The 24,251-nt window shown below is 50.0% G+C and overlaps 2 protein-coding genes and 1 long non-coding RNA gene across 3 annotated transcripts in view; 2 read left to right on the top strand and 1 right to left on the bottom strand.

Moving 5' to 3' along the window:
- Positions 1 to 3,585: 3,585 nt before the first annotated feature.
- On the bottom strand, positions 3,586 to 9,333 carry SOX8 (SRY-box transcription factor 8). The gene is made up of 3 exons (XM_042798846.1): positions 8,554 to 9,333; positions 6,922 to 7,160; positions 3,586 to 5,993 (listed from the first exon to the last, which is right to left on the bottom strand). The coding sequence occupies exons 1-3, from the start codon at positions 8,994 to 8,996 to the stop codon at positions 5,257 to 5,259; spliced, it is 1,419 nt and encodes a 472-aa protein (XP_042654780.1). The 5' UTR covers positions 8,997 to 9,333; the 3' UTR covers positions 3,586 to 5,256.
- A 136-nt stretch (positions 9,334 to 9,469) lies between these two features.
- On the top strand, positions 9,470 to 14,400 carry LOC116963522. Its single transcript, XR_006165877.1, has 2 exons — positions 9,470 to 9,515; positions 14,052 to 14,400. It is a non-coding gene; the product is annotated as an uncharacterized LOC116963522 (long non-coding RNA).
- Positions 14,401 to 16,783: 2,383 nt separating this feature from the next.
- The window catches only part of LMF1 (lipase maturation factor 1), a 206,544-nt gene continuing 199,076 nt past the window's right edge, over positions 16,784 to 24,251 (top strand). Inside the window, exon 1 of the mRNA XM_042798474.1 lies at positions 16,784 to 16,955. Coding sequence (XP_042654408.1) covers positions 16,787 to 16,955 — 169 coding nt within the window. The 5' untranslated portion in view covers positions 16,784 to 16,786. The remainder of the gene's footprint in view (positions 16,956 to 24,251) is intronic.

The following is a 24,251-nucleotide window of genomic DNA, read 5'->3' as shown; positions in this document are numbered from 1 at the left end:
CTGGGGTTCCTCCGTGCATCGCTCACGGAGCAGCCAGGAGTTGATGTGAAACTCCCTGCTCTCACTCCCACCCCCCCAACAGAACAGGAATTGGGAGCCCTTCTGCTGGTGATTTCATGCTTAAGAATTTGCCTCTGGATGTCAAAAAAGCCCTAAATCAATTGGAGCAACTCCCATGCTCTGGAAGACTGAAAAGAGGGCAACATTGGAGTCTCCTTAAAGCCTTCCACGAGAGCTGGGTTCGTGCAGGCTCCCTGGGCCCCGGGGCTGTGCCACACCGTGCTCACCACGGCACCTCCTCCGCTCGCCCAGCCCTGTCCCTGCAGCTCCCGTGGCCACGGGGCCTTCCCAAGGGCTCGCACGCCGCTGCCTCTGCCCCCCAAATCTCTCCGGCTTTGCCCGGCCGTGCAGCTCTGCCCTACCCAGGTCACAGCATCTGCCCGCTCACCCGAAAACAGCTTTTGCTTCCCTCCTGCTGCTAAACACCACATACCCCAAACGGCGCTCACACCTCTAGTAATTTTCATTTTATATTTAATTTTTTTTTTTGTTTTTTTTTTTTTTTGCTTTCAGATCACAGGCAACGCGTAGCGGGGGGCTGCGAGCATCCGGCTTTGGCAATGGGAGGATAAATGTGGCAGAGGGAGGGGGTGGCCTCTCCTCCTCTCATCCAGCGTTAGGCTGGAGATGCCGGGTGAGGACAGGCAGCCCCGCAGCTGCTGCTTCCAGGAGCAGCGTGTGAGGATGGCCAAATCCCTGCGGGCAGATCCCCGGGGGTCCCACTGTCCCGTCTCCCTGGTCTCGTGGCCCCCCCGGCTCGCAGCGCTGGGGGTTGGGTCCAGGGAGCTCAGCTGGAGAAGCCAGGCATCCCGAGGAGGGATGTCATCCCGGGGAGCAGGGGGGATACCCATGCAGAAGGTAATTAAAGCTGAACGGTGTCATAGAAATGCCATTTAAGCGTTTCTTTGCCATAAACCTAATACCCAACTGTAAAAAATGTGTAACAAAAGTTGATATCACTCCAGGAAAAATTATAATAAGGAGGATGGGAAGGGACTTTTTCCACCATGCAGAAGGAATGTGGATACGGTCTATAAAATTAATTTCCTCTTTCTTACTAAACAGTACCTTCTGAGCAATTCAGATAAATAGCAACATTCATTATTCTCTGCACCAAAAATAAAAAAGAGGAACTTTTATTGCTTGTGTACTGCTGCAATTATCTTGAGAACCCTTTTTTGTTGACAGCCAGGGGTCAAAAGCCGGTCTTGGTTTCACCTGATCTCATTGACTTCTGCAGAGACATTCCAGATTCACGCCAACACAAGAGCCATCAGAGCCGAGCCCGGGACACACAATGCTGCCATTCACGTCAGGAAGACGCTCGGCTCATGGAAAAATCATTTTTTCTGTAGACTATATCTACACATAAAATGGAAGAAAAGGACAATGCGTGAAAATGCGTTTATACAAACAGCAGTAGTTTCCAATCAAGATGCTCTTCTCCGAAAATAAACTGTGCCCCCCTGATCAGTGGTTTTCTCCTAGGGACATAAAATGGGAGACCCGCATGTGTAAGTGCAAATTAGGTGTGGGGGATAAATTTCTGGTGCTCTTAGAAATTTGCAGCTCACCTTAAAGCCTGACTCACTGGAACTATTCAGGCCACGGAACTTTTCCTGCCTATCACTTCCTTGAACATCCATTTTGTAATGTCTTTGATTTTTACTCAACAGGAAACGCGGAGCGAGTAAACTCCACTCTGTGGGATGCCATAGAAAAAAAAAAAAAAAAAAAAAGTTGAATATCACTCTTCAGCATTAGCTATTCAAACGGGAGCTGCTTCCAGAGCTGCAGAGGGGTCTCCAGGGCTCACGTTATCGCCTTTACCCACCCAACGGTACAGATCTACGGCATTTTGTTTCTGCAAGCGTTAGGAAAAGCTAACTTGATTTTGCAAAAGTTATAGAAAGTAAAAAAAACAAGCGTGGCCAAAAGCGAATGGCGTTAAATGCTGCGTGTTTTGGATGTGCATTGCTTTGGTGCAGCCGCCCAGGGCTCCCGGGGGGCAGAGCGCGACTCCGCACCAGCCCCCCGGCCGTGCCGAGGCCCCTGCACTCGCGGGAAATCACCCCGGGCTGGGAAGCCAGGGCTGGTACTGGGAGAAGAGGAGAAGGGAAGGAGGGAAGAGCTCGGTAAGGATGCCTAAACCTGCGACTGGGACCCATCCTGCTGGGTGGACAGACCCCCATCGCGCTCTCCCTGAGTTGCAGATGCTGCGGGGCAATTATTTAATTTCAGTATTTTGGTTGACTTACAATACCATTGCATGCAGATAATTTAACTCTGTTTTAAAGATTAATCCAGCCATCAGTGAAGTCACTGGAAGCATTGATATTAAACATCAAGAAAAAATTAAAGATAAGCACCTATATTCCTATCTCAGCCTTTTTTCCCCCCAAAGTGTGTGACTTTGGAGAGGAAGCTCTACTTCAACAGGCAGAACAGGCAAAGCCAAAACACATCTATTTTTCGAGCATGAGTTCAGATTAAGACTTGAAACTTGCGTTGTAACTGGAGGGAAGAGAAAGGAGGAAAGAAAGTCTCCTCTGAAAGTTATTCTGCAGCTTTGGCTTATAGCGTAATAAAGTCATTTTGCCAGCAGTTTTGTAAATGAGCGCAGAGAAAATGGTGTCCAGTTACAGACACTCTGGCAAGATAGCTCTTGGCAGATACTGCAAGCAGCAAATCTGAGTTGGGACTCTGTTGTTCAGACTTTGTTAATGTTCTTGGGCTTCATTAATTGTCATCACATTTATTTTCCTCGCATTAAAACATTTTCCACAGAGCTGCACTGCAACCAAGTCCTGAGCGTGTTGCTCAGGCAGGGGCGGCCGAATCTCCCTCACCCCAACCCTTTCCTCTCAATTAGGGCCCAGCCTGAAAATCTTGCACCAGTTTGTCTGAACTGGTAAAACCAAACTGCAACTTGGTTTATATAAGCAACAACAACAACAACAACAAAGTCAAATGTGACTATTTTAATGACTGTATTTAAAAAACAAAACAAAACAGAAAAAAAACACACCCCAAAAAAACAAAACAAACCCACTACATGCAACATATAATTTTGTTGCTATCGTAATTAAGAGGTATTTACAAGGGCTTGCCAACCAGAAAACAGAATTTGTTGCTGTAAAATTCCTATGTGCTGTACAGAATAAAATGAACTTGGTCTAAAACACTCTAGTCTGACCTTGCAAACCCTTACTCATGTGAACAGACTAAATGAAATCTTATTAAATCCTTGGGATTACGGGTGTGGAAATATACTTCTCAAAGTTAAAAAAAAGTAAATTTAAAAATCTCAGTTAGACACCATTTAATACAGGAAAAGAGAGCAAGTTAAAAAAAAAAAAAAAAAAAGAGAACACGGACAAAAAAAAAAATCAGTAAGATATTAGGAGAACAGAAAGCCTTGCTCAAAATGTTTTATTCTGAATAGCCTGACTCCTTCAAAGCTGTTCTCCACATTTCTTTTCAGCACAGAAATCAGCTCAAGCAGAAAGAAGACATAACACATACTTGATAAAAAGCAATTTTTAATTTTATCAAATTGATCTGTACAAAAGTTAGCATTGCTTAGTCAGAAGCTAGTGAAGAGAACAGATAAGTAACAGCCAAAGTCTTTCAAACTTTATACAGAAAAATAGATTGCATAAAAATGAGTTTTCTGTATTTTCCCCCACCCCCACGTCCCCAAAAGGAAATATGCAAAAAAATATTTTTAGAAAAAGAGTAGGAAACATAGAAAAGGTAAAAAGATGATAACCTCTGAAATGTGTTTTTAGATTTACAAAGTTTTTAAAGGCACAAGTTACCATAAAATAGATGGTTATTATATGCTCAGCATACAATGGAAGAAGTAGAAATATATCAATGAAATATTAGTCTAAAACTAAGTACCTAAAAATTTTTTAGTGGAGAAGATTTTAGTTTCACAGCTTGATGGATGATATCTGGTCCCTAGAAGCCAAAATTAAAGCAGAAGTTGATAATTTCTCATTAAATTACATCTTCCTATAAAGTAGTCCTGGTTCTGAAAGTGTACACAGACTCTGCAATGCCTTAAATCCAATTTTAACGCCCAAAAGCAGGTAGCCAGAAAAATCACCTGCTCCTTTTTGCAATCGTTTTAGCCTCACCATTTAATTAGTAACTTTTGCCCCCCTCGTTATTTTTACATTCCCGTTTGAGTTCCCTGTTGGTGACCAGCTCTGCGATGGGCAGATTCGTTCAGTCCCCCTCAAACACGACTGCTGCAGCGGTTCAAAACGAAAAAAACCCAAAAGCCAACGAAAATCTATAGACTCATAACACCATTTTATTGTATCATCTCCACTATTTTTATGCTCCCTCCCCACCCCATCTTTAAAATCTTTTAAAATTCTACTTTTTGCACAAAATTACTTCATTAATTAAAAGACGAAATAATACAGAACATAAATACATATTTAACAGATTTAAAAAAAAAAAAAAAAACCAAACAAAAACAAAACAAAACAAACCCAAACCAAATACACTTTAAGCTTCCAAAAAACAAAACAAAATGTTAATTACAGCCAAACCTTGCTTAGAAGAACTCTTGACTAAAAAAACAAACACTTCAGACATTTAATTGGTTGGTCCCACCAGACTCGTTTGTTCCCACGAGATTGTTACACGGAGTAGCCGGGTTTTCGGGTTTCATCCGCGTTGGTCCGAGTGAGTTCTTGCCCTCAAGGTTGGTCCGTTCCTCACATTGCAATAGACCCTTAAAGTCTCAAACAGCTTTTTTGTTTGTTTGTTTGTTTCTCTCCCCCCTCTTCCCACCCGCCCTGCTCCACTTTTGCACTTGTCAACTTCCACGACGAGCAAGTTCAGTTCAGTCCTCACAGAGGAGTCGAATGGTTTTGTCCTTCATTTATTCAAAAGGAATCGCCGGTCCTTTTTTATTTTTATTTTTTTTTAATTTTTTAATTCTTTTTTAGCTTTTTTTTTTTTTTTTTTTTTTTTTTTTAAATTGCATTAATTAAAGAAAAATAGAGCTCTGTCCTTTTGGAGAGTTTTGAAGCAAGGGGACACCCGGTCGCAACGAGCAGAGTTCCCAGTGGCTCAGGAGGCACTTCGGAAACTATCGCGGCACTCCACGCTCTTCATCTTCATCCCTTCATTAGTGCATACGTCGGGGAAGCCCTCGGGGGCTCCGCGCATCCTTTAAGGCCTCGTCAGGGTCGTATAGACCGGCTGGTCCCAGTTAGCGGTGGGGCTGTGGGCCGGCGGGATGGACAAGCCGTTGAGGATGGGCGTCGCGTAGGGACGGCGGGAGGAGTGGAAATAGGGGTACTGGTAGATGCTGGAGGCGTAGCCGGGGTAGGGGTTGTAGTAGTTGGAGCTCTGGAGGTCCGTGTAGTCGCACTGGGAGCTGGAGAAGGAGGCGGCGGCCGTGGCGGTGGAGGCGGTGGTGGCACAGGCCTGGGCGCTGTAGGAGCCGTAGTCGGAGTGCGCGGGGGAGCCGTGGGACTGGTCGCTGTAGTGGCTGGGGCTCAGCTGCTCCGTTTTGATGTGCGGCCTTTGCTGGGCCGAGTCGGCCGACGAGGGCGACGCCGAGGCCGGGCTTTTGTGAGTCCAGACTTGGTTGGTCCCGCCGGTGCCCGTGGCCGAGTGGGAGTAGGACGCGGCGTAAGAGCCGGCGGCGGCGTTGGGGCCGTGCTCGGCCGGCATGGCGGCGTGGCCGTTGAGGGGCAGGTACTGGTCGAATTCGTGCACGTCGAAGGTCTCCATGTTGTTGATGACCTCGCTGCTCAGCTCCGAGATGTCCACGTTGCTGAAGTCGATGTTCTGGCGGCCGCTCTCCACGAGGCGGCGGCCCTCGTGCTTCAGCTCCTGCTTGCCGCCGTGGTGGAGGTCGGTTTTGGGGGTGGTGGGCGGGGTGGGTGGCCCGTGGGTCTGGCCTGGGGACGAAGGGACAGCAAGGCTTTAATAAGAGCAGCCACAAAGCACCCAACTCCTTTAAGGACGGTTTGAAAAAAAAAAAAAAAAAAAACAAAAAAAAAAAAACGCACCTTTCCCCGCTCTCTCACCGCAAGAGGAGGGGATTTAAATCTACGGCCCCACATCGGAGGTGGCGGATGTCCCCCTGCGATGGTTTGCAGTGGGGAGGAGAAGCTGGGGAGCGCGTTCTACCCATCAGCATCGTTCTGGGACGTGGCGGGACCCCCCCCCAGCTGCACAAACTCCCCCTCGCCCGGGAAACTGAAGCGAGGTGGGGGGGGTGGGTGTGGGATTTGGGGGGACCCGCTCAGCCTCCTCCCCACGGGCAGCCTGAAGCCAGCCCGGCTCTCCCCGAGGCAGAGGAAGCGCGTCCCGGGGCCGGGATCCCCAGCCAGGCTGGGCGAGAGCGCAGACGCGTCTGAAGCTGCAGGACGTTCGCAATCCTCCTGGAATCTGTCAACACGCGCCCCGTGCCAATTCGCAGCGCCGACGAGGAGCGGGGAGCTTCGGGGGGAAGCCGCGGCTCCAGGACCCGCTCCCCCAGGGCCGACGGATTATTAACCCTTATTAGCTCGCAATTAATTCTCCCCCCCCCCCCCCCCCCCCCTCCCAGCTCCCAGGCCAGCTGGGAAAGCGGGATCCCCGCTCTTCGGGGATTTCCGATGGCGCAGTCAGCTCTATAAGCATTTACTAAAGAAAACCGTGATTACATTCACAACCTGGTGCAAAACCACAGCTCTTGGGGCAACGGCTCCTGCTTTTGGATGGTCCCAATCTCACCGATATTCATTCGGGGAGCAGATGAGCCCGTGCCCGCCAGCGGGTTCATGTCCCAAACCAACGTGCCTGGGACCTGGAGAATTTTTTTTGCCCGTGGGGGTCCTTTACCTGTGTGATCGCCGTGATGGTGGGAATCGGCCATGCCTCCCAGCCCGCTGTCCGCTTTGTAGATCTGCGTGCCGGCGTGGTGGCTGAGCTCGGCTCCGGAGTCGGAGTCGCTCTGCCCGGCTTTTACGCTTTTCCTCCTCCGTGGCTGGTATTTATAATCCGGGTGATCCTTTTTGTGCTGGACCCTGAGCCGCTCAGCTTCTTCCACAAAGGGACGTTTCTCATTTTCGCTTAACAAACTAGTTTGGGATGGATTTTTTTTTTTTTTTAAAAAAAAGTAAGGAGGAAGGGGGAAGGAAAAAACAAAACAAAACAAAACAACAAAATTAATGTCCTTTCCTTAGAAGTTTTCAGCCTATTTTCAGACTCACACATCCCCACTTCCCATACAGTGATTTGAGCAACTGGAAAATTATTTACAAAACGAATTTGCTGTGACAAAAAATAGCTAAATGCTACTGCAAAACTGTATTAAAATACCAACTACAGAGGTGCAAAAGACACCAACCACTACAGATACCGACAGCTGGCCAGAACAAAATTCCCCTGCCCCATTTTAAATGCCTTTGCCAAATATTATTCCTATGTTTGTCCTACAAATGTCACCCCCTCACCACGACAAACAACGCTGCCCATTTCCAGCTTTGTTTGGTGCTTACAAAGAAACCACGAAGGCAACAGAGATGGGATTATTTCTTTCCAAACTCTCCCCCGCCCAGACCTCTCTTTGCAAACTCTTGGAGAGTCTCAAACCGCAGCGGGAGCATCGCTGGCCCAAACAAGCAGGAAAGATGCGAGTTTGGTACAGCCAGACACGACCGAATATACCACGCGGTAAAACGTGGCTCGTCGCAGAGGCTTAGAAAGCAGAGCGCGCTCAGATGCCGCCCAGGAAAAAAAGTTTGCATCAGTGGGCAGCGCTGAGCATGCAAGCACGCAGATAAGAAGGGAAATTAGAAAGCTGATTAAAATAGCTGCTAAAAATTGGCTTCTTTGGGTTTATAGATGGTTAAGCGACAAGCAAGCTAGCTAAGGAAAAAACTTTTCAAAAAAGCCATTGTAAAAGAAGTAATTAAAAAAAAAAAAAAAATCTTAGCCTCGCGGGACAGGGACATGGGAAACCCTGACCAGGAGAGGAAAGGGCCCAGGCTGCACATCTCAGGCATGCAGCTGGGAAAATCCACCCGTGACAGCGCTGGGGCAGGACCCACCGGCAGCACCGTGGCCGTGGGCACCCAGAGCCCTGCACGGGGGCTTTTTGGGAGCAGGGAGCAGCATGTCCTCTGCGGCGTGCCGAGACGCTCCGGGGGATTTTTGCACTTCAGCTTGAAACGTTTCAAGAAACCCCCACGGGCACAGAAGGCCAAAGAGAAAGATAAATAAAAAGATTTTTTTTAAAAGCGGTGGGAGGGGGAACCCAGCCGCGCAGCCTGAGGTGAAGCCCCCGGGGGTCCCACGGGTCCGGCCCCGCTTTGGGAGGGGGTGTGTGTGAGTGTGTGTGTGTCCGTGCGCGGCTCCCGCGCCCACAGCCCCGCGTGGAGGGGTGCCCCGCGGAGCGGTGCGGTGCCCCACGGGGGGGTGAGAGGTTTGAGGGGTGAAGGGGGGGGGAGGATGCGCGACCCGGGGACTCACCGCCAGAGTTTGCCCAGGGTCTTGCTGAGCTCGGCGTTGTGCAGATGCGGGTACTGGTCGGCCAGTTTCCTGCGGGCGGCCTGCGCCCACACCATGAAGGCGTTCATGGGCCGCTTGACGTGCGGTTTGGCTTTGAGGGATCCGTTGCCGCGGACGGGCATGGGCACCAGGCTCCAGTCGTAGCCCTTCAGCACCTGCGAGACGGCGTCGCGGATGCAGGCGGGGAAGCGCTCGTCCACCTCGGCCGCGTCCACTTTTGCGCCCAGCGGAGCGGCCCCGGGAGGGCGCGGAGCGGGCGCGGGGGCGCAACCCAACCCCTCGGAACCGGCGGGGGACAGCGGCGAGTCAGAGTCCGAGTCCACGTGGGACATGGAGCTGGTGGTGCCCGTGGGGCTGCACGGAGCCTCCAGCGCTTTGTCGTGCTCCTCGGTCATGTTGAGCATTGGGGGCCGTGGGAGGGGTGGGGGGGGTGGGGGGGGGGGGGGGAAAGGGAAGGGGGAGAAGGGCAGAGCCGCCCCGAGAGCGAGGATGTGTCCGGGAGGAGCGGCGAGCACCGTGCACCCCTCCGCGGGCGCCCGAAGAGCGAGAAAAAGATTTTTAAATTTTTAAAAATTTAAAAAAAAAAAAAAAATCTGGAAGAAGAAAAATAAAAGGCACAAACGCACAAAAATCAGCCGGGGAAAAAAAATATATAATAATAATAAAAATAATAAAAAAAAAATAACCAAAACCAGTCCTGGTGCCGTGCCGGCGCCCCGCTCCGCGCCGCTCCGCGCTCCACGTCCAGTGCGGGACGCGGCCCCTGGCAACAAGTGACTTTAAGGGGAGGGCAAGCGGCCCCGCCTCCAGAGCCGCCTCCCATTGGTGGAGAGCGAGGTCTCATTTCCATAAAGGGGCGGGGCCGCGCTGCCCAGCCGCCGCACTCCCGCCGCTCCGCTGACCGGACCCGCCGCCGCCGAGAGGTGCCGGGGGGCGGCTGGACGCCGATGGGGAGGGGGGGTCGGGGTCCTCTTTTGGCATCTATAGGCTCCCCCCTACTTTATTTGAGGGTTTATCGCGCTGCGGTACTGCCGGGGAACCCTACCCCGGTGGCGGGGATGCGTTTTAAACCCCCGGTGTTCGGAAAGGAAGCCCTCCGCCACCGTTAGGATGGGGGGGGGGGGCGGGAGGGGGGGGTACCGGGGCTGTGGGGTTCCGTGGGGGGATGCTGAGCCTTTTCCCCAGCCCAGCAGGATGGGGCTGCCGCGGTGAAGAGGTGCGGAGCGGCGCCGGGCCGGCAGCAGCTGCCTCCCGGGGCTCCGGTACGACGGGAGGCACCGGGTGCGGACAGTTGGTTGTTTTTTAAGTCTCTTTTCCGAACGGAAAAGGCCGGTACGTGGCAGAAGTACCGGTGCCTCCCGGTTGTAAGCGGGGCCGGAGCTGCCCTTGTGGCCCCGCAGCCGGTGCAGCCCCCCGGGCAGCCGAGCCCCGCTGCCCCCAGGCGCTCCCACGGGCAAAGAACGGAGAAAAACGGGTGAATTGTTGGAAACGACCGAAAAGAGCCCCTCCGCCTCTCTTCGCCCCGTCTCGCCTCTCTCCCCACAACCTCCCCGTCTCCGGGCTCGGTCCCGGGTACCGGAGCATCCCCCCGGGAGGGAAGAGGCTTTGTCCCGGCCGGAGGAGGATGCGACACCTCGGGGTGAGCCCTTGGGTCTCGGGGGGTTCCACTTTTTAAAAAATAATCCGTTCTTTTAAAAAAAAAAAATCTGTCCCCCCCCCATCCGGCAGGCTGCCCCTCTCGAAGCGAGCCCTGGTTTTGCAGCATTTATTTGGAGCATTTGATTCTAATTATCTGCGGAATCCAGCCTTCTAATTGCGACTGGCAAAAAGCAACTCCCCAAATTCCAGTTTTATCCGCTGCTTCCCCCCAGCCCTGCTACCCCCTGGAAAAAGAGGGTCAAGTACAAGATTTACAAGAAAAAAAAAATAGAAATTCTGCAAGTGCTTCAAGCTTTCCAGCATTTAAAAAATAACAGGAACGTGGTGTTTTTGAGAGCATTTTGTTTAATTACTGCGATGCATAATCACCTTGAAATAAAGCGTATACTTTGAAGTTAAATGTAAGACTATTTAAATGTGCCTGAATGTCCATATGCCGTCTATGTGAAAATTAATATGTTCTGTTAAAGTGCAAAGTGGGATTTTATTTTATTTTAAAATTCTCTCATTTCCTTATTAATAATTTCTCAAGATTTCAGCTTTCAGTTTGTAAAGTCACAAAGTGAGTTACCTTTGGATAAAGGTGGGGGGTTTTTTAACAGAATTTTACAAAGTGCCATTTTAAAAAATATTGACTTTAAGGCTTAAGGCGTATTATATATGTTGAACTTGCAAGTGAGGATTAATTGAATTTCTCTTCCAGGGCCCAATCCAAAGCTTAATGAGATTGTGGAAGGGTTTTTGTTTCCCCGGGCTTCGGACCGGTGGCCTTGTGCTGCTGTTGGATACTTGGCAGAACATTGTTTTGGTTTTTTTTTTTTTTTTTTTTCCTCCTGTGACATGTAATTAACATAAGTTTTATAATGCCTGTCTCTGGGTTCTCGCAGCTCTTTAATACATTTACTTTACTGAAATTCTGTGAGTCGGGTAAATTGTATTTCATCCATTCTAGAGGTGGCTGAGTCAAAGCAATAATCGCTATTTTTAGTCCACCTCTTCGAAGACAGCCTCTCCTGCAGAGTACCTTCCTTGGAAGATTCAAACCTCATTGCGTGGCGGAGGTTGGGAAGGGATCTGTGGGACACGCGGAGCTTTGGGGCAAGCTCACGGAGGTAGAAATGAAAACAAGAGCCCCTATATTCTGATCCCTGCCTTCCAACTACAAGTTAAATTCCTACAAAAGAAGCCCCCAAGGACAGCAGGAATTGGAGACATTGGTTTTCTTCCCCCTTTCGTGCTGCTGCCTCTCACGGCTCCCCAGCCCTGCCGGAGGCAGGGAATTGCACTTCCCAGCCCACGCACTTGAATTCCTCTTTGTCCAATGCAGGTAGGAGGAGGAGGAGGAGGAGAACTTTTGATAGTTGCTTCCTCTTACTCCAGAGACGGGCCTGGGGAAGAGGTAGTGCCTGGAACCAGAGCAGGGTCCGTGTCCTACTTCAGTCCCCCAGCTGGGCAAGGCTGCTGGAAGCTGAGATGACACAGGGAGAGCTGGAGCACCTGGGCCACTCCAGTCGCTCCGGTTTCCTGAGAAGTTCACTCATCCATGAAATGGAATGAGATTACACTGGGACAGCAAGAGGGTTCAAGTGGCATCGTTTGTCTTAGGGGGCCTCATGGTCAAATTTTGTATGACAAAGTACCAGCGATGTTTGCACGGGGATGGGCAAATGATGGAGCTGCAGGGCAGGTCTTGCAGTGATCCCACACGATGCGTCATCTAGACCTGGCCTAATGCTGCTCTGTCTTGACCCAGCCTGCTGCAGGACAGGCCCTGACTTTGAGATTTCCAGGAAAAGGGTGCAAAACCGAGAGGGGAAGAACCAAGATTCCCATTGTCCAATGGAGCCTTAAGGAGTACACCCAGGCTGGGTGCGTTTAGGGAGGATTTGGTGGAAGAGAGCAGGCTGTTCCTGACAGAGCGGGCACAGCAGAGGTCCACCAGCTGCCTGGCAATATTGGTAATATTGCTTCCTTTTCCTTAAACTCTGATGCCATCCCCAATAAAGTTCCTGGGCAGCTCACATCAGTGTTTCTGGGGATCAGGCACTAAATACAAGGTCTGCATGCTTGTCTCATTGCCACTTGTCACCTGGGAACCCTCAGAAGCCCCATGGGATGGAGGTGGCTCGATGTCCCATCCCAGTTCCTCTCTGCCCAACTTATTTATTATGCAGCAATAAGTGCGTGTGTGCGCTGGCGTCAGAGCCCCGCTATTGTCAGGGAGGAGAAATTTCATCGCGAGCAGAAGACAGGGAAGGCATTTTCAGAGCATGAAGGCACGTGGGACCCGCTGCACACGATGGGCTGTGGTCCACGACGCGCACATGTACTGTGCTCCTTGCCTGGCTGGGTGAAGGCCCGGCCCAAAGGTGGGCTCTATCGCTTAATCTGGTCGAGCAGTAAAGTTATCATTTTTCAAAAATTGGCTACCTTTGAACTGCAAGCAGATTTTTACATGGGAATTTCAAAGAGCAAATAGAAAGAGCCTTACAGGGGAAGAGAAAACAACCCCTGATCAGATAAGAGTAACCTATGCATCGTGTTAAAATAAGCCTCTGACGGCTGCAGGATTAATGCTCTGCCCAGAGGATACAGCAGTTCAGTGGCAGCTCAGGGATTGTTCAGCCCTTTTCAGGAGAGCTCCTGATATCTGGAAAAAACCCAACCAAACAAAAAACAAACAAAGACTTGTGGTAACTTTCAACTAATTTCAATTAAAATAGCAGCAGAAGAGCTGAAAAGCTTTGCTCAAGATGAACTGTAGTGATGGGTCCAATCCTACTCTGCGTGCTTGTCAAGGTTCCAGCACACAACCGGCGCCTGCTCGTGTAATTTTAAGGCTAAATTTATATGGCTCAACTGCTTGCAAATCAGTTTAGGTGCAAAATTTGTCTTCTGTTCACATGAAATAAGCCTTGCTGCTCTGAACAATTCAGGAGTAAAAGGGACAGAACCTTTTTGCAAGCTTTAATTAACGCTTGGGGTATTTACTTCTCGGCATTTCCACAGCTCCCCACCACTGTGCTTAGCTGTGCTCTCAAAATTCTTGTTTTCACCTGCACAGCAGGAGTGAAAAATTACTGTGTGCTGTCGTGAAGGTCATTCTGCGCTCCCACCGCAGCAAGAACAAGTTTTTATTGCACAGCCTCATCCAAAGCCTGTCATTAGGGGTGTTTGCATGGACTGTGAAGAGCTGGGGGCTCGAGGCTCCCACCACCCCGAGTGGATGCAAACTTGCACCCCTTGCACCGCTGCTGCAGTCTGCTGAGAATTGGGGGGAAAGAGAGAGAGGCTTAAGTATTAGTTTAATCTCAGTTTTTACTGTGTTAATAGAGTGCTCAGCTCTGGCATCCCTCCTTTTTCTGGACAGGAATAGTTTGGCAGCAGCAGGGAGAACAATGGAGGGACACATCCCCCAGCAGCTCTTTTCCAATCCATGAACATTTACCTGGCGTTGATACAAGAAACTCTGCACACCTGCCCTGGGCAGGACTCCACTGACCTCTCTCCTGCTTGAAATGCAAGCAGAGTGCATGGGATTCCTAAGTCCTTTTCTAGGATGCATCATGGTAGCAGATTTCAGAGAGAAAGGACGTTTATTTTTAGAAAGCTTTGACTTCAGTGTGCATCAAAGGCAATGAGGGCTGCATGAAAATCTTTACGTGTTACATTGGGACTGGTGTAGAATTTCTGCTAAAATAAAATAGCCCTTACTAATAAGTGCTTTTATTCTTATTAATTCTTTAATAACCCAGTGGAAAAAGTTAACTGGTGGTTTGTTACAAGTTTTTATCTTGCAGCTTTCCCAGCCTGAAGTTGCACACCATGGTGCTGGCAGCCAAGGACCCGGAGGTGAAAGCAATTGCAAGCCCGAAAGGGACGGCCTTCTCTTTCGTTCTCAGAAAACACGCATGAGTAAAGACCAAAACCAGTAGAACGGAAAAGATATGTCAATGTGTTATTTCTGCTCAAACATTCTCCAATGTCAGCAACAAAACAAAATTTGCTTTTGAGGGATCAACACCATACCTGTACATGTTGCACATTAAAGGCCAGGTGAGGCACTGGCAAAAGATCTCTTCTTTCCTCCTGCACAGCACAGGCTGGACGGCGTCTTTTTGAAATAACAGAGAACTACAATTCCATTAATTATGATTACTGTGATTATTAATTGCTTGTCCTGTGGTACCGCTTAGGAATCTCTCTTCTGAATTAGCACCCCCCTCATTATAGATGCTGTACAAATACAGGAGAAAAAAAGGTAATTCTTCCTCTGAAAATCCTTTTCAGCCTTAATCCTGCTAACCCTGGAGTTAAAGATCAGATTTCCGCAGGGAAGGATCAGGGATTTTAATGGAAAATATATTACCACTGGAAAAATCTTAACTAGTAGAAGGAAGCTCCCAAATTCTTCGCGAGATCCCGATCTCTCATTTAGCAAATGCAGCTGAATGCTCAGAAGATTGTGTATAACTGCATTATACATAATTGAATGTATGTTTTCTTTAGAGGAGTCCCCAAATGTTAATGCTGCTTTACAAAATAGTTACTTCTGCGCACATTCACTTTCTCTGTTTTATTTAAACCCAATTCCTGGCAGCCAGAGGGACGAAAGACTAGACCTGAATGAACACAGAGTAATTTAGGGTGCCAGGGACAGCAGGGTTGAGGTGCTGGTGGGGACAGCTGCTGGGTGCTGTGACAGTAAATGCTTGTTTCTCTGTCACTTTTGCAGCTGTTTGGAACACAGCAAAATAGGGTCGGGCGGGGGGACGCGGTGGCGCGCATTTTGTTGAATGAAGATCAGCATCAATGATGCCTCAGCGCCTGCCTGCCGGCCCGACATTTATGAATTGCTCTCCCTTTGAGACTTTAAGGCTCAGAGCCTTGCACTGAAGTATCTTGTCTGCGTTACTTGCTCAGTTTTTACATAGTTTTCTTTTCTGATACCTTCCACTGAAAAGAGGGAACGCGAGGGAAAATCGCGACATGAAAATTAAAGGATAGTAAATGGAGAAGTGAGGAGAAAACTCAACAGAGATGATGGTCTGCGCAAAGCTTGGTATCGGCAGGAGCTGCAGAACAGAGAGGAGGTCATTTGATGTTCTCATCTACCGTTTTATCGCGCTTTTTCCTTTATAGCTTGATCCATCTTCCAGTAAAGCTAAAGGAAAGGCTTCCATCGCCTTTTATGAGAGTTGGATCGGTCCTTTGGAGTAACAACATTTTTCTGCTCTTTAATAGTTTTAAAACTTTGCAGCTCGTATTGTTGCAAGGTGCTACTGACACACGATGTCCCCCGAGCTCGGGTCGGCTGAGTTTGGTGTTCGTTTCTGCTACCGTCCCAACCCGCGCATCTGGCAGATCTCAGACCGATCTTCAGGAATGAAAACCAACCCGGTTCGGTATTCCCTTCCCAGCTCCAATTATTCCTTTTTTTTTTTTTTTTTTGCTAAATCTTTAGCCTAAACCCTCCGCTTTTCCTCAGTAATTTCCTCAATTATCCAGTTTGTTTTACAGACATTTCCATTTAATGTGGAATTTGCTGTAAAAGTTTCATAAAGACCCCACAAAGGAAACCATTAGCTTACAACTATTTAAATTTATCTAGCCAAACCTTGTGGCTAATCCAAAGGGAGAGGGAAACTGCAGTATACGAGAGGCCTTTAACAAATAGCTTATTTTTCTTTCCCTATACAATGCACCATTATGTAGGTTTTTTTCTAAGGAGAACAATGCAAGCAGCAGTGATGGGAAACTGGAAAAACAAAAGAGGCATTTAGAAGGGACCGCTTTACAGTCTGAAAAGCATTGAATACTGTTACACCTGATAACAGATACTTTCTCAGAGACCATCAAATGATTTAGCACGGTGGTGTTTACTTAAGTGGGATGCATGACGCACGTCTGAACTCATCGACGACCGCCGAGGCCGCTTTATTGAAGCGGTCTGGCTAAAAAACCAGTATTTATGAACTCAGCACCGAGTCAAGCGCTTGATGGCTCAATGGGTTGTATGAAGTAGAAGCCACGGCAGCATCAGGAGTGAAAAACGTTGAGAGCCTGAGGAATTTAACTTCAAATTATTCCTGAGGGAGCGAGCCGAGGGGAAAGGGCCGCGGGCAGGCCCTGTGCGCGTGGCCATGCGGAGGGCCCCTCTCCATGGGCGGGAGGTGGACGGAGGGTTTTGCGGCCAACTCCCCCGGTTTCTCTCCATTTATTTTATTAAAAAAAAAAAAAAAAAAAAAAAAAAAAAAAAACCAACCCAAAAACCAAACAACAAACTTTGCGCTTCCCCGCCGTTTTACAACGGTCACTCCCCCTCGGCTTGGGCCGCGCGCGCACACCCGCCGTGTCTTCCCACAGGAACCCCGCCGCGGGCCCACGCTGCCCGTGACGCGGGGGCCCCACGCCCACGCCGCCCTCACGGCCCGTCCCGGTGGTGGCGGTGGCGGCGGGGGCGGGAGGGGGGTGGGTGGGGGGGGGGCCCGGGGCGGGCCGGCCGGCCGCACGCATGCTCGCTGCAGGCTCCGACATGGCGGCGCCCAGCCCGGCGCTGAGGCAGAGGCGGGCGGCGGGCGGCGGCGTCCCCGAGGTCCCGCCGCGGGTTGTGGCGGGGCCGGCGGGCAGCGGGGCCGGGCCGCCGCCGGGCACCTTCTGGCTGACCCGCATCGTGCTGCTGCGAGCCGTAGCTCTGCTTTACTGTGAGTCTCCGGGCGCTGCCCCGCGCCTCTTTTCAATCCGCTGCCCCGGGGGGGGTGGAGGGGGGGAACACACGGAGGAGCCGCGCGTGGGCGGCCGGGCTCATTGCCACGCAGAACCCCGTGAAGTTGTGGGGTTGCCCTGTCCCAAATGGCCTTCCCCGCTGCAGAGCCTCAGGTGGGGCGGGCGGGACCCCTGTCCGGGGGAAGGGGGTGAGCCCCCCCCCCCCCCCCCCCGGGGAAGGGGTGAAGCCCCCTGGGTGCCCCGGCAGCGGGTTACTCGCCCACCCACGGGGTCCGCGGCAATGCGAGGTCCCACCGTGGTGGGAGAGGAGGCCCGTGACCATCGGACGTATTCGGTGATGAATTTCTCTGTGCGGGACGGGGGGGGGGGGGGGGGGTGTCAGGTGTTTTGCGTGGCGGGGATGCAGCAGTTGCACTTGGGAGCCCCGCCTGCCTTTTGCCAAGGCGCTGCTTAGTTTGGGGCGTTGGGGGTACGTGTTTGCGTGCACAAAGCTTGAGGGGACGGGTGAGACGTGAAATGGGAAGAGCCTCTTGTTTTCAATTCTTGCTTTGCTGGTGGCTGGGCAGCCCGGGGCTGACGGCTGGGGTGGTGTTGGGTGATGTTGGGGCTCCCGTGCTGGTGCAGCTGGAAGGAGAGTTTGCTCACACCAGGAGACTGGTACTTGTCAGCAGAGCTGGTTGTCCTTTTTCTTCAAGGAAGATACCACGAGCTAACTGTGCAGAAGAGGAACTCTCTGTCCTATGCAGAAGCAGGTCTTTAGCATCTTACATAGGACAGGAGAGAGATGATGTCCCTGGGTGCCAACGCTGCCGGTCGGGACCTAGAGTTGGCATGTCCTGAAAACAGTTAACGGTGAAACTAGCTTCCAGTGTTGGCTGTGCTCGTTTGGCTCTCGCTTTGGCAAGTAACGCTGAGAGCCGTGCTCGGAGCCCACTAGTGTTCCACTTAAAAAATATTCACAGTGAAACCTAAACTGACATGTAACACACTACAGTACAAATTTTAAACTTGCCCCAGATTTGTCCACAAAATCGTTAGGATTTGTAGGCTGCCAGCCTGCTTAGATTATTTTGCATCAAAACCATGCAGAAGTTGTAGTTTTGTATGGTTTTGACACGTGCTCTGTTTCTAGTTTGGTTTCAGCTCTCAGTGAAATGCGGGGTTATGACTCTTTCAGTCAAAATGAAAGCGATTCTGATATTCCCCCGTGTGTAAATCCAGACTGCTGAGTTTTCCGTAGCTCGGTTTGCAGTTTCCTTATGAAAAACTGATTAGAGTTCTCTGCTGTGCGTTCGGTGGAGGCCGCTGCTTTCTGATCGCGGATTTGGGGTTATAAATATGCCACATCTGGGAGCAAATGCTGTCCTGTAGGGTGGTGGCGTGTTTGATGGGAAAGGGCTGCTGGTGGGAGTGGGAAGGGAGCAGGCAGTGGCTGGAGGCATGGAAGTTGGGGAAGGGGGGTGATGAGGCAGAGGAGGGGGAAGAGTGAGTCAAACATAAGGGACCTTCTGGTGAGTGGGAGACCTGATTCGGGACAACAAGAGCAGTAACAGGTGAGGAGCGAGTGTCTGATTCGTGGTCAGGTGAGTTACATCATGGAAATGATTGAAACCTCCGGGCTGCAGGGAGAAAGGAAGAGTGAGGATGCACATGGCAGAGGATGGAGCTGAGATTGCAGGCTGGTCAGTGAAAGCAGGATGACAGAAAATAGGGAGAAGAACTGGATTCGGCACTTTTTCAAATAGGAGAGGGGAAGAGGGAGCACCTGGGAGTGGCAGAAGCAGGGAGGAGAGCTCAAAATGCTTTTGCAGTCCAGAGTGAGGAAACCTTTTTGAGAGAGCCAGCCTTGGAGGAAGGGTTTTGGGTCCCAGAGCTGGAAGGAGCAGGGTAGGAAGGTGGTTCTGTCCTTTATAAAGGTGCAAGAGAGGAAAAGTTTACCTGCTAGTTATGCAACTTCTGCTTAGCTGCAATCAGGTAACAGTGATTTCAGCTGTTTATTTTGGTTGAGTAACAACCAAACAACTCAAAGCCAGAAACCCAGGCCAGATTTGAAACAGGTCAGGTTCTGACTCGGACTGTCACTTGCAGCGGTGTTGGGGCCCCAGCTCCAATCCCAGTGTGGGGGAGATGCTGTGCAGCCTACAGCCAAAGTGTTCATGGGGTGGAAACTAATTGGTGTGTCTGAGATGGGGAGATTGCAAACAGGCAGATTCCTCAGTCAAAGGCTGCAAAATCATGACACGGCTGTTGGGGTGGGATGTTCTTGAGGGAAGGTGGGTTGCCTTTTGATCTCTTCCAAGAGCCTGGGTTTAGAAACAGCAGAAAACAATTTAAAGCCTCTGTGCCAAGATGCTCTTCCAAGCTCTTTTCTGAAGATGGAACCATTTACTCTGACAGATTTTTTTTTTTTTTTTTTTTTCCCAGACGCAGCGTTTCTGCACACGCCGAGTCTCAGACTTGCTGAGGAAACGGTTGATGCCATTGTGACAGTTTGACATTCCTCAGTTGTGGGATGTTTTTCCCCCTTCTTTCATTTCACCCTTTTAAACGTAACCCTTTCATTCCTGCTGTGCTGAGCAACCAATCCTTTGGGGGGGGACCTTCTGTTAAAGTATCAGGGAAGTTGTCACCCCCTGATGATAGTAGCTCCTGCCTATTAGTGTAGCTGAGCGAGTGGAAAGCTTGTTCTCCCTCTTGAGTGGAAAGGGAGGGGTGGAAGAGTGAAGGATCCTGTAGATGGGGTGGGGAAAAACATGATTTGGGGAGTACAGTGATGCTGAGATGAGGGGCAGAATCACTAAGCATGATCTCTGGGGGCCTATCACCTCCTTCCTGCCCCCCTGCTTCACTCTCAAGTGGCTCTTTCATTGCCTGATGCCATCTGGGGAGATGCTTTCCCTTTGGATCCTCTCCTGTGGAAGGAGGAGAGGCAGAGCAAGGCAGGTGTGAAGTGTTCTTCTCTGTGCCCTCCCTTCTCCCCCACCCCTTTGGTTATAACAGCTCTCCTCTTCTTTTTTTTTGAAGGGGGTTTCCAGAAGCATCCAGGGCCTGGGAAGTCCCTGGCAAAGCAGCTGTTGTCTGAGAGGCAGGTTAGAGATGGGAAGGTGGGAAAGGATCTGATGATTCGTGGAGGTCAGCGACCAAAACCACCTGCTGCTTGCAGGAATGGGAAGGAAGGGAAAAATGGATCCAAGCTGGAAGTGCTCAGTGAGGTTTGCTCTTTGCAGCAGGGCTGTGCCAGTGGGGTCCTCCCAGCTGAACATGGCAATAAATGAAACACCGGTCTGCGCCATTCTGTTTTTAATAGTAGCTAGCACTGTGCACTTCTGAACTCTGCCCTCAGAGACAGTTTCAGATCTGGGACCTCTTTCCTCTTTCTCCACTTCACCAAGTAAGGGTGGGGTAGACCAAGTGGTAAAACCCTTCCGAAGGAGAAGAGTGTGAAGTTACACAGAATCGAGCCCAGAACACTGAGGAAGAGAACAATTGTGTAGGTCTTACCCTGTGCTCTGCTGCTCAGACCCTTTTTTCTGTTTCTGTAGAGGCATTTTTATATGCTACTGGTGTGCCAGTTGAAGAGACTTGTGTCTCAGACTTCCAGCATTGCAGCCTGTCCCTCAGTGGCTAATTGCTATCTCTAATACAGTAATTCATGGGATAGGGAGAAATGCCTTTTTGAGATTTGAAGGTTTTCCATCCTGGTCTTATATTGTGTGTTTGTTCTTTATGGGAAGGATTGACATTTTGTCAATACAGCAAGTCTTTGAGGTCCTCTTGGAAGTGCTGTTACAGGTAAATAGCTGGTCCCAAAGCTCTTGACAACAAATGTGCTTTATTTTCTCCCTTCACCCTCCTTCTTAAATCATTGTTAAGTGCCCTTTTTGGATGATTACTGTCATCAGATTCCAGATGTAGAAGTTTAAGTAATTAGATACCACCCTTCCCAATTTCAGCTAGGCTCTGTAGAGTGCTTTGAAATAAAAACTATTATTTAAAGCCAGTTTATCTTCCTTCTCCTTTTGTCTTGTTTAATAGTATTTTCTTTCCCCAGAGCTAGAGCTACGGGAGGTTCATGCTACTTCTTCCTAATTCTGAAATCTAAAGCCTTGTCAGGGGGGTTTGGCTTCCTGTAGGTTCCCGGCTCTCCCCGGTGTCCTTCCTCCTCTCTTTCTTTCTGCCATCTCCCCTGTTTTCCCCCTTCTCCTCCCTCAGTTACATTAAAAGGCTCACAGTAGCTTTCAGCTTGCCTAGTCAGGATTACAGTACATCTTCTGACGCTTTTTCTCCCCTGAAAGGTTTTATTTCAGCTCAGTGCTTGTTAGCAAGTCTGTACAACAGCAGCAGTATGTTAGCGCTGTGTCCTCTTAGCAAGCTGCGTGCCCCCGTTTAACTCTGCACGAAAGAGCCGTGTAAGCGAGACAGAATTGCGTTTGGTCCTGAACAAAGCGCTTTCACCGTGGGAAGAGAAATTCATAGCAAGCAGCGGCAGTTTAAGGGAAACGATAGCAAGAACCGAGAAGGAAGGAATCTCCCAGTCTGCTGCTTGCCCAGAGCTGGTCTGGAGCAGAGGGATCTTCTCAGGGCAGCCTCCAGCTGCAGGCTGGACTGTCACTGGTGTGGTTTTGAACAACGTGGGTCCTGTGGGGGAGTTTTTTAGCAGTGCCACAGCCCAGCCTTTTCTATTTGCTTTCACCTTATTTCAAACAAAGAGGCTATGGGGAGATAAGCACTTAAAAAGCCCCCAAAGCAACCGCCCCAAAGTCTTTAGCTTTGCTGTGAATGGCAATAAAACAAAAAGGTGTTAAGAACAGACTACTTTGTTGTGTGTTTATTTGTGGCTGTGGAGTTGCATGATGAAAAGGGGGTGCTTGGCTTCACTGGCTCTTTGCTCAGTACTGTGGTGTTGTTGCTTCTGTGTTGCAAAACTTTGCAGGGGAATTTATCAATTGAAAACTTACTTGATTCATTTCTCTGATAATAATGAAAATACCATTAATATTATCCCCCTTCTTCTTCTTAGTAGTGAAACCTCAGCTTGCCAGCATAGGGCCTTTTTCAATGCCTTGTTGGGTCAAAGGTGAACTTGATATATGGCTCCAGGCAGATTTTTTCTGTGTGTGCAAAATGTAGTTTGGTTTTCATGCAAAGCTCTGTGCTCTTGGTTCATTTCTTCTTGTGGTTTAGGCTTTAAGTAAAACTTAAGACTTCTTTTAATGGGGGGAGAGAAAAAGCCATATGACCGGAAAGTTTTGGATTTCACATCTTTAAATCTTTACAGAGCATGAAGAATGGGATTCTCTCATTCTCCTACCATGACAGGCTGAGCCTGGACTGGGGGAAAGGAACTGAGGTGACAGGGCAATGTGGATAGACCAAATCATTTCAGATGGGTGACTCTTGTGTTGCATGCTTGGGTTGTGTTTATTGGTAGCATGTGGGTTTGAACAAGGAAAGCGTTCAGTTTTTTTTTGGGGGGGGGGGAGGAGAGGAGCCTGGGAGGGGAAGGAGAAGGTGGAGGGTGGGAGTTAATGGAAAAGTACAGTAAAGCACCTTCTGAGGTGAGAATAAGTAGTGAAGGTCTATTAGCAGTTGACGACAATTTACATGTATTACTTATGTAAAGATCAGCTCGCAGCAGGTAGAGGAGTGTGCTCCCATGTGAGCTGTCAAAGGATCTGTCTGCCTCCTGAGTGGGAGGGAGCATGGGAGTCGCTGAGGCTGAGGTTTTTTTCAATCCACAAAGGAGCGAGCAGTCTGAAGAAGAACGGCAAAGTGCTTCAGGTGGAACAGAAGAGACTGGCACGGCCTGAAAGCACCCAAATCCAGGAAGTATGGGTAAAAAGTCCAGGCAGTGAGCAGCCACAGGGGTGATGGGCAAGGTGATGGGGTTTTATGCTGGGTCTGGACGCTTGGAGGTGTGCAGAGCTGTGCTGGGAGTCTGCGAGGGTTGTCCCTGGGTTAGGAGCCCAGCCATGACCTCACGTCAATCCCATCTGCAGTGCTGGAAAGGAATAGCTATGGGCCAACACCAGCTTCTGCATCCTGGTTGTCAAAGTGTATTCTGGACTCTGAAAAAGCGCCCTTTTCAGTTATGCTCTCATTTTGTAAGTTGATACCCGACAGTGAGAGTCGCTCTGAGGGGTTTGGCCTGTTAGAGGGGCTGGAAGGAGTGGGTGACTCTGGATCAGGCCCTGCATCAGCTTGCTCCATCCTGGGGGAATCTGCCCTGGACTCCCCGGTGCAGTATGAGCCTGAGCTGGAGATAGCTCGGGAGCTGGTGGAGATAAGCTGCCTGGTGCGTAGGAATGCAAGTGTTTGCTGTTCTTGATGGAAAAACAAAGCCTGAACCGACGGGAGATGCTGATGAATGCATTGCCCAAAGTTTGCAAACCCAGGAGCCGAGTTTGCTGAGGAGGAAGGCAGCTTTTCCCGAGCGGAATGCAGAGTCTTGTGGCTGTGTTGGTGACGGAGATGCTGCCCGCTTGCCTGGCTAACGGCGGTGCTCAGCGGCTGCCGGCTGCCCGCTCAGACTCCCTTTTGCCATTTCAGCATCCCTTTGGGTAAGAGCCTTTTCTCTTTGCTGCCAGAGATCAGAACATCCCTAGGCTGGCATGAGCCTTGCAGACACCTCACAGCACAGTTTACAGAGCGTTTGGAGAGGCTGAGGCAGATGCAGTGCTGCTGCTCGAGCAGGCTCCGTCCGTGCCTTGGTCCCCACGCTGTGGTTGGACCCAGCGTGCTGTGTAGGTGGGTCCCCCCAGCATCAACTGGCTTGCTAACTGGTGAATTCTGGCTCAGGTAACAGACCTGCTCTGCCACCCTCTTGCCAGGAAGAAGGTACAGGACAAACAAACCTTGTCCCGTGCCCCGGCAGCACAGCGAGCATGCCAGCCAGTGCCCAAGGTGGAAGCAAACTTGTTTGACTGTGTTTACCTGGAGGGAGTGGGAAGATGGAGAGTGGAAAATCCCCAAATACAAGGCCGGAGGGAAAGAGGTTTCAGAATAGGGATTAAGGAAGAGGAAGAAAAGCACAGGCTTGGGGGGCGAAAGGGACTTTTTGTCCACCCCCTGACTAAGCCAAGGTCAAAGGGAAGGCACCTGGAGAAGGGAGCGGGGTCTGTGTTACAGTCAATTTAAGGATACAGTTTCTCCAGAGGGGTTCAGGGAGGGGAAGCAATGACAAGCCGATAAATTATTTCCCTTTTTTTCATCTGGATCTGTGCAAGTCCTGTGTTGCTAAAACCCTCTGCAGAGTCTGTCTTTGGTTTTGACTA

The sequence above is a fragment of the Tyto alba genome, unplaced genomic scaffold (assembly GCF_018691265.1).
Source record: "Tyto alba isolate M040663 unplaced genomic scaffold, T.alba_DEE_v4.0 Super-Scaffold_28, whole genome shotgun sequence".
Taxonomy (NCBI): Eukaryota; Metazoa; Chordata; class Aves; order Strigiformes; family Tytonidae; genus Tyto; species Tyto alba.
Note: the sequence above shows the minus strand (reverse complement) of the source record. Positions and strands in the feature narration are given on the sequence as shown.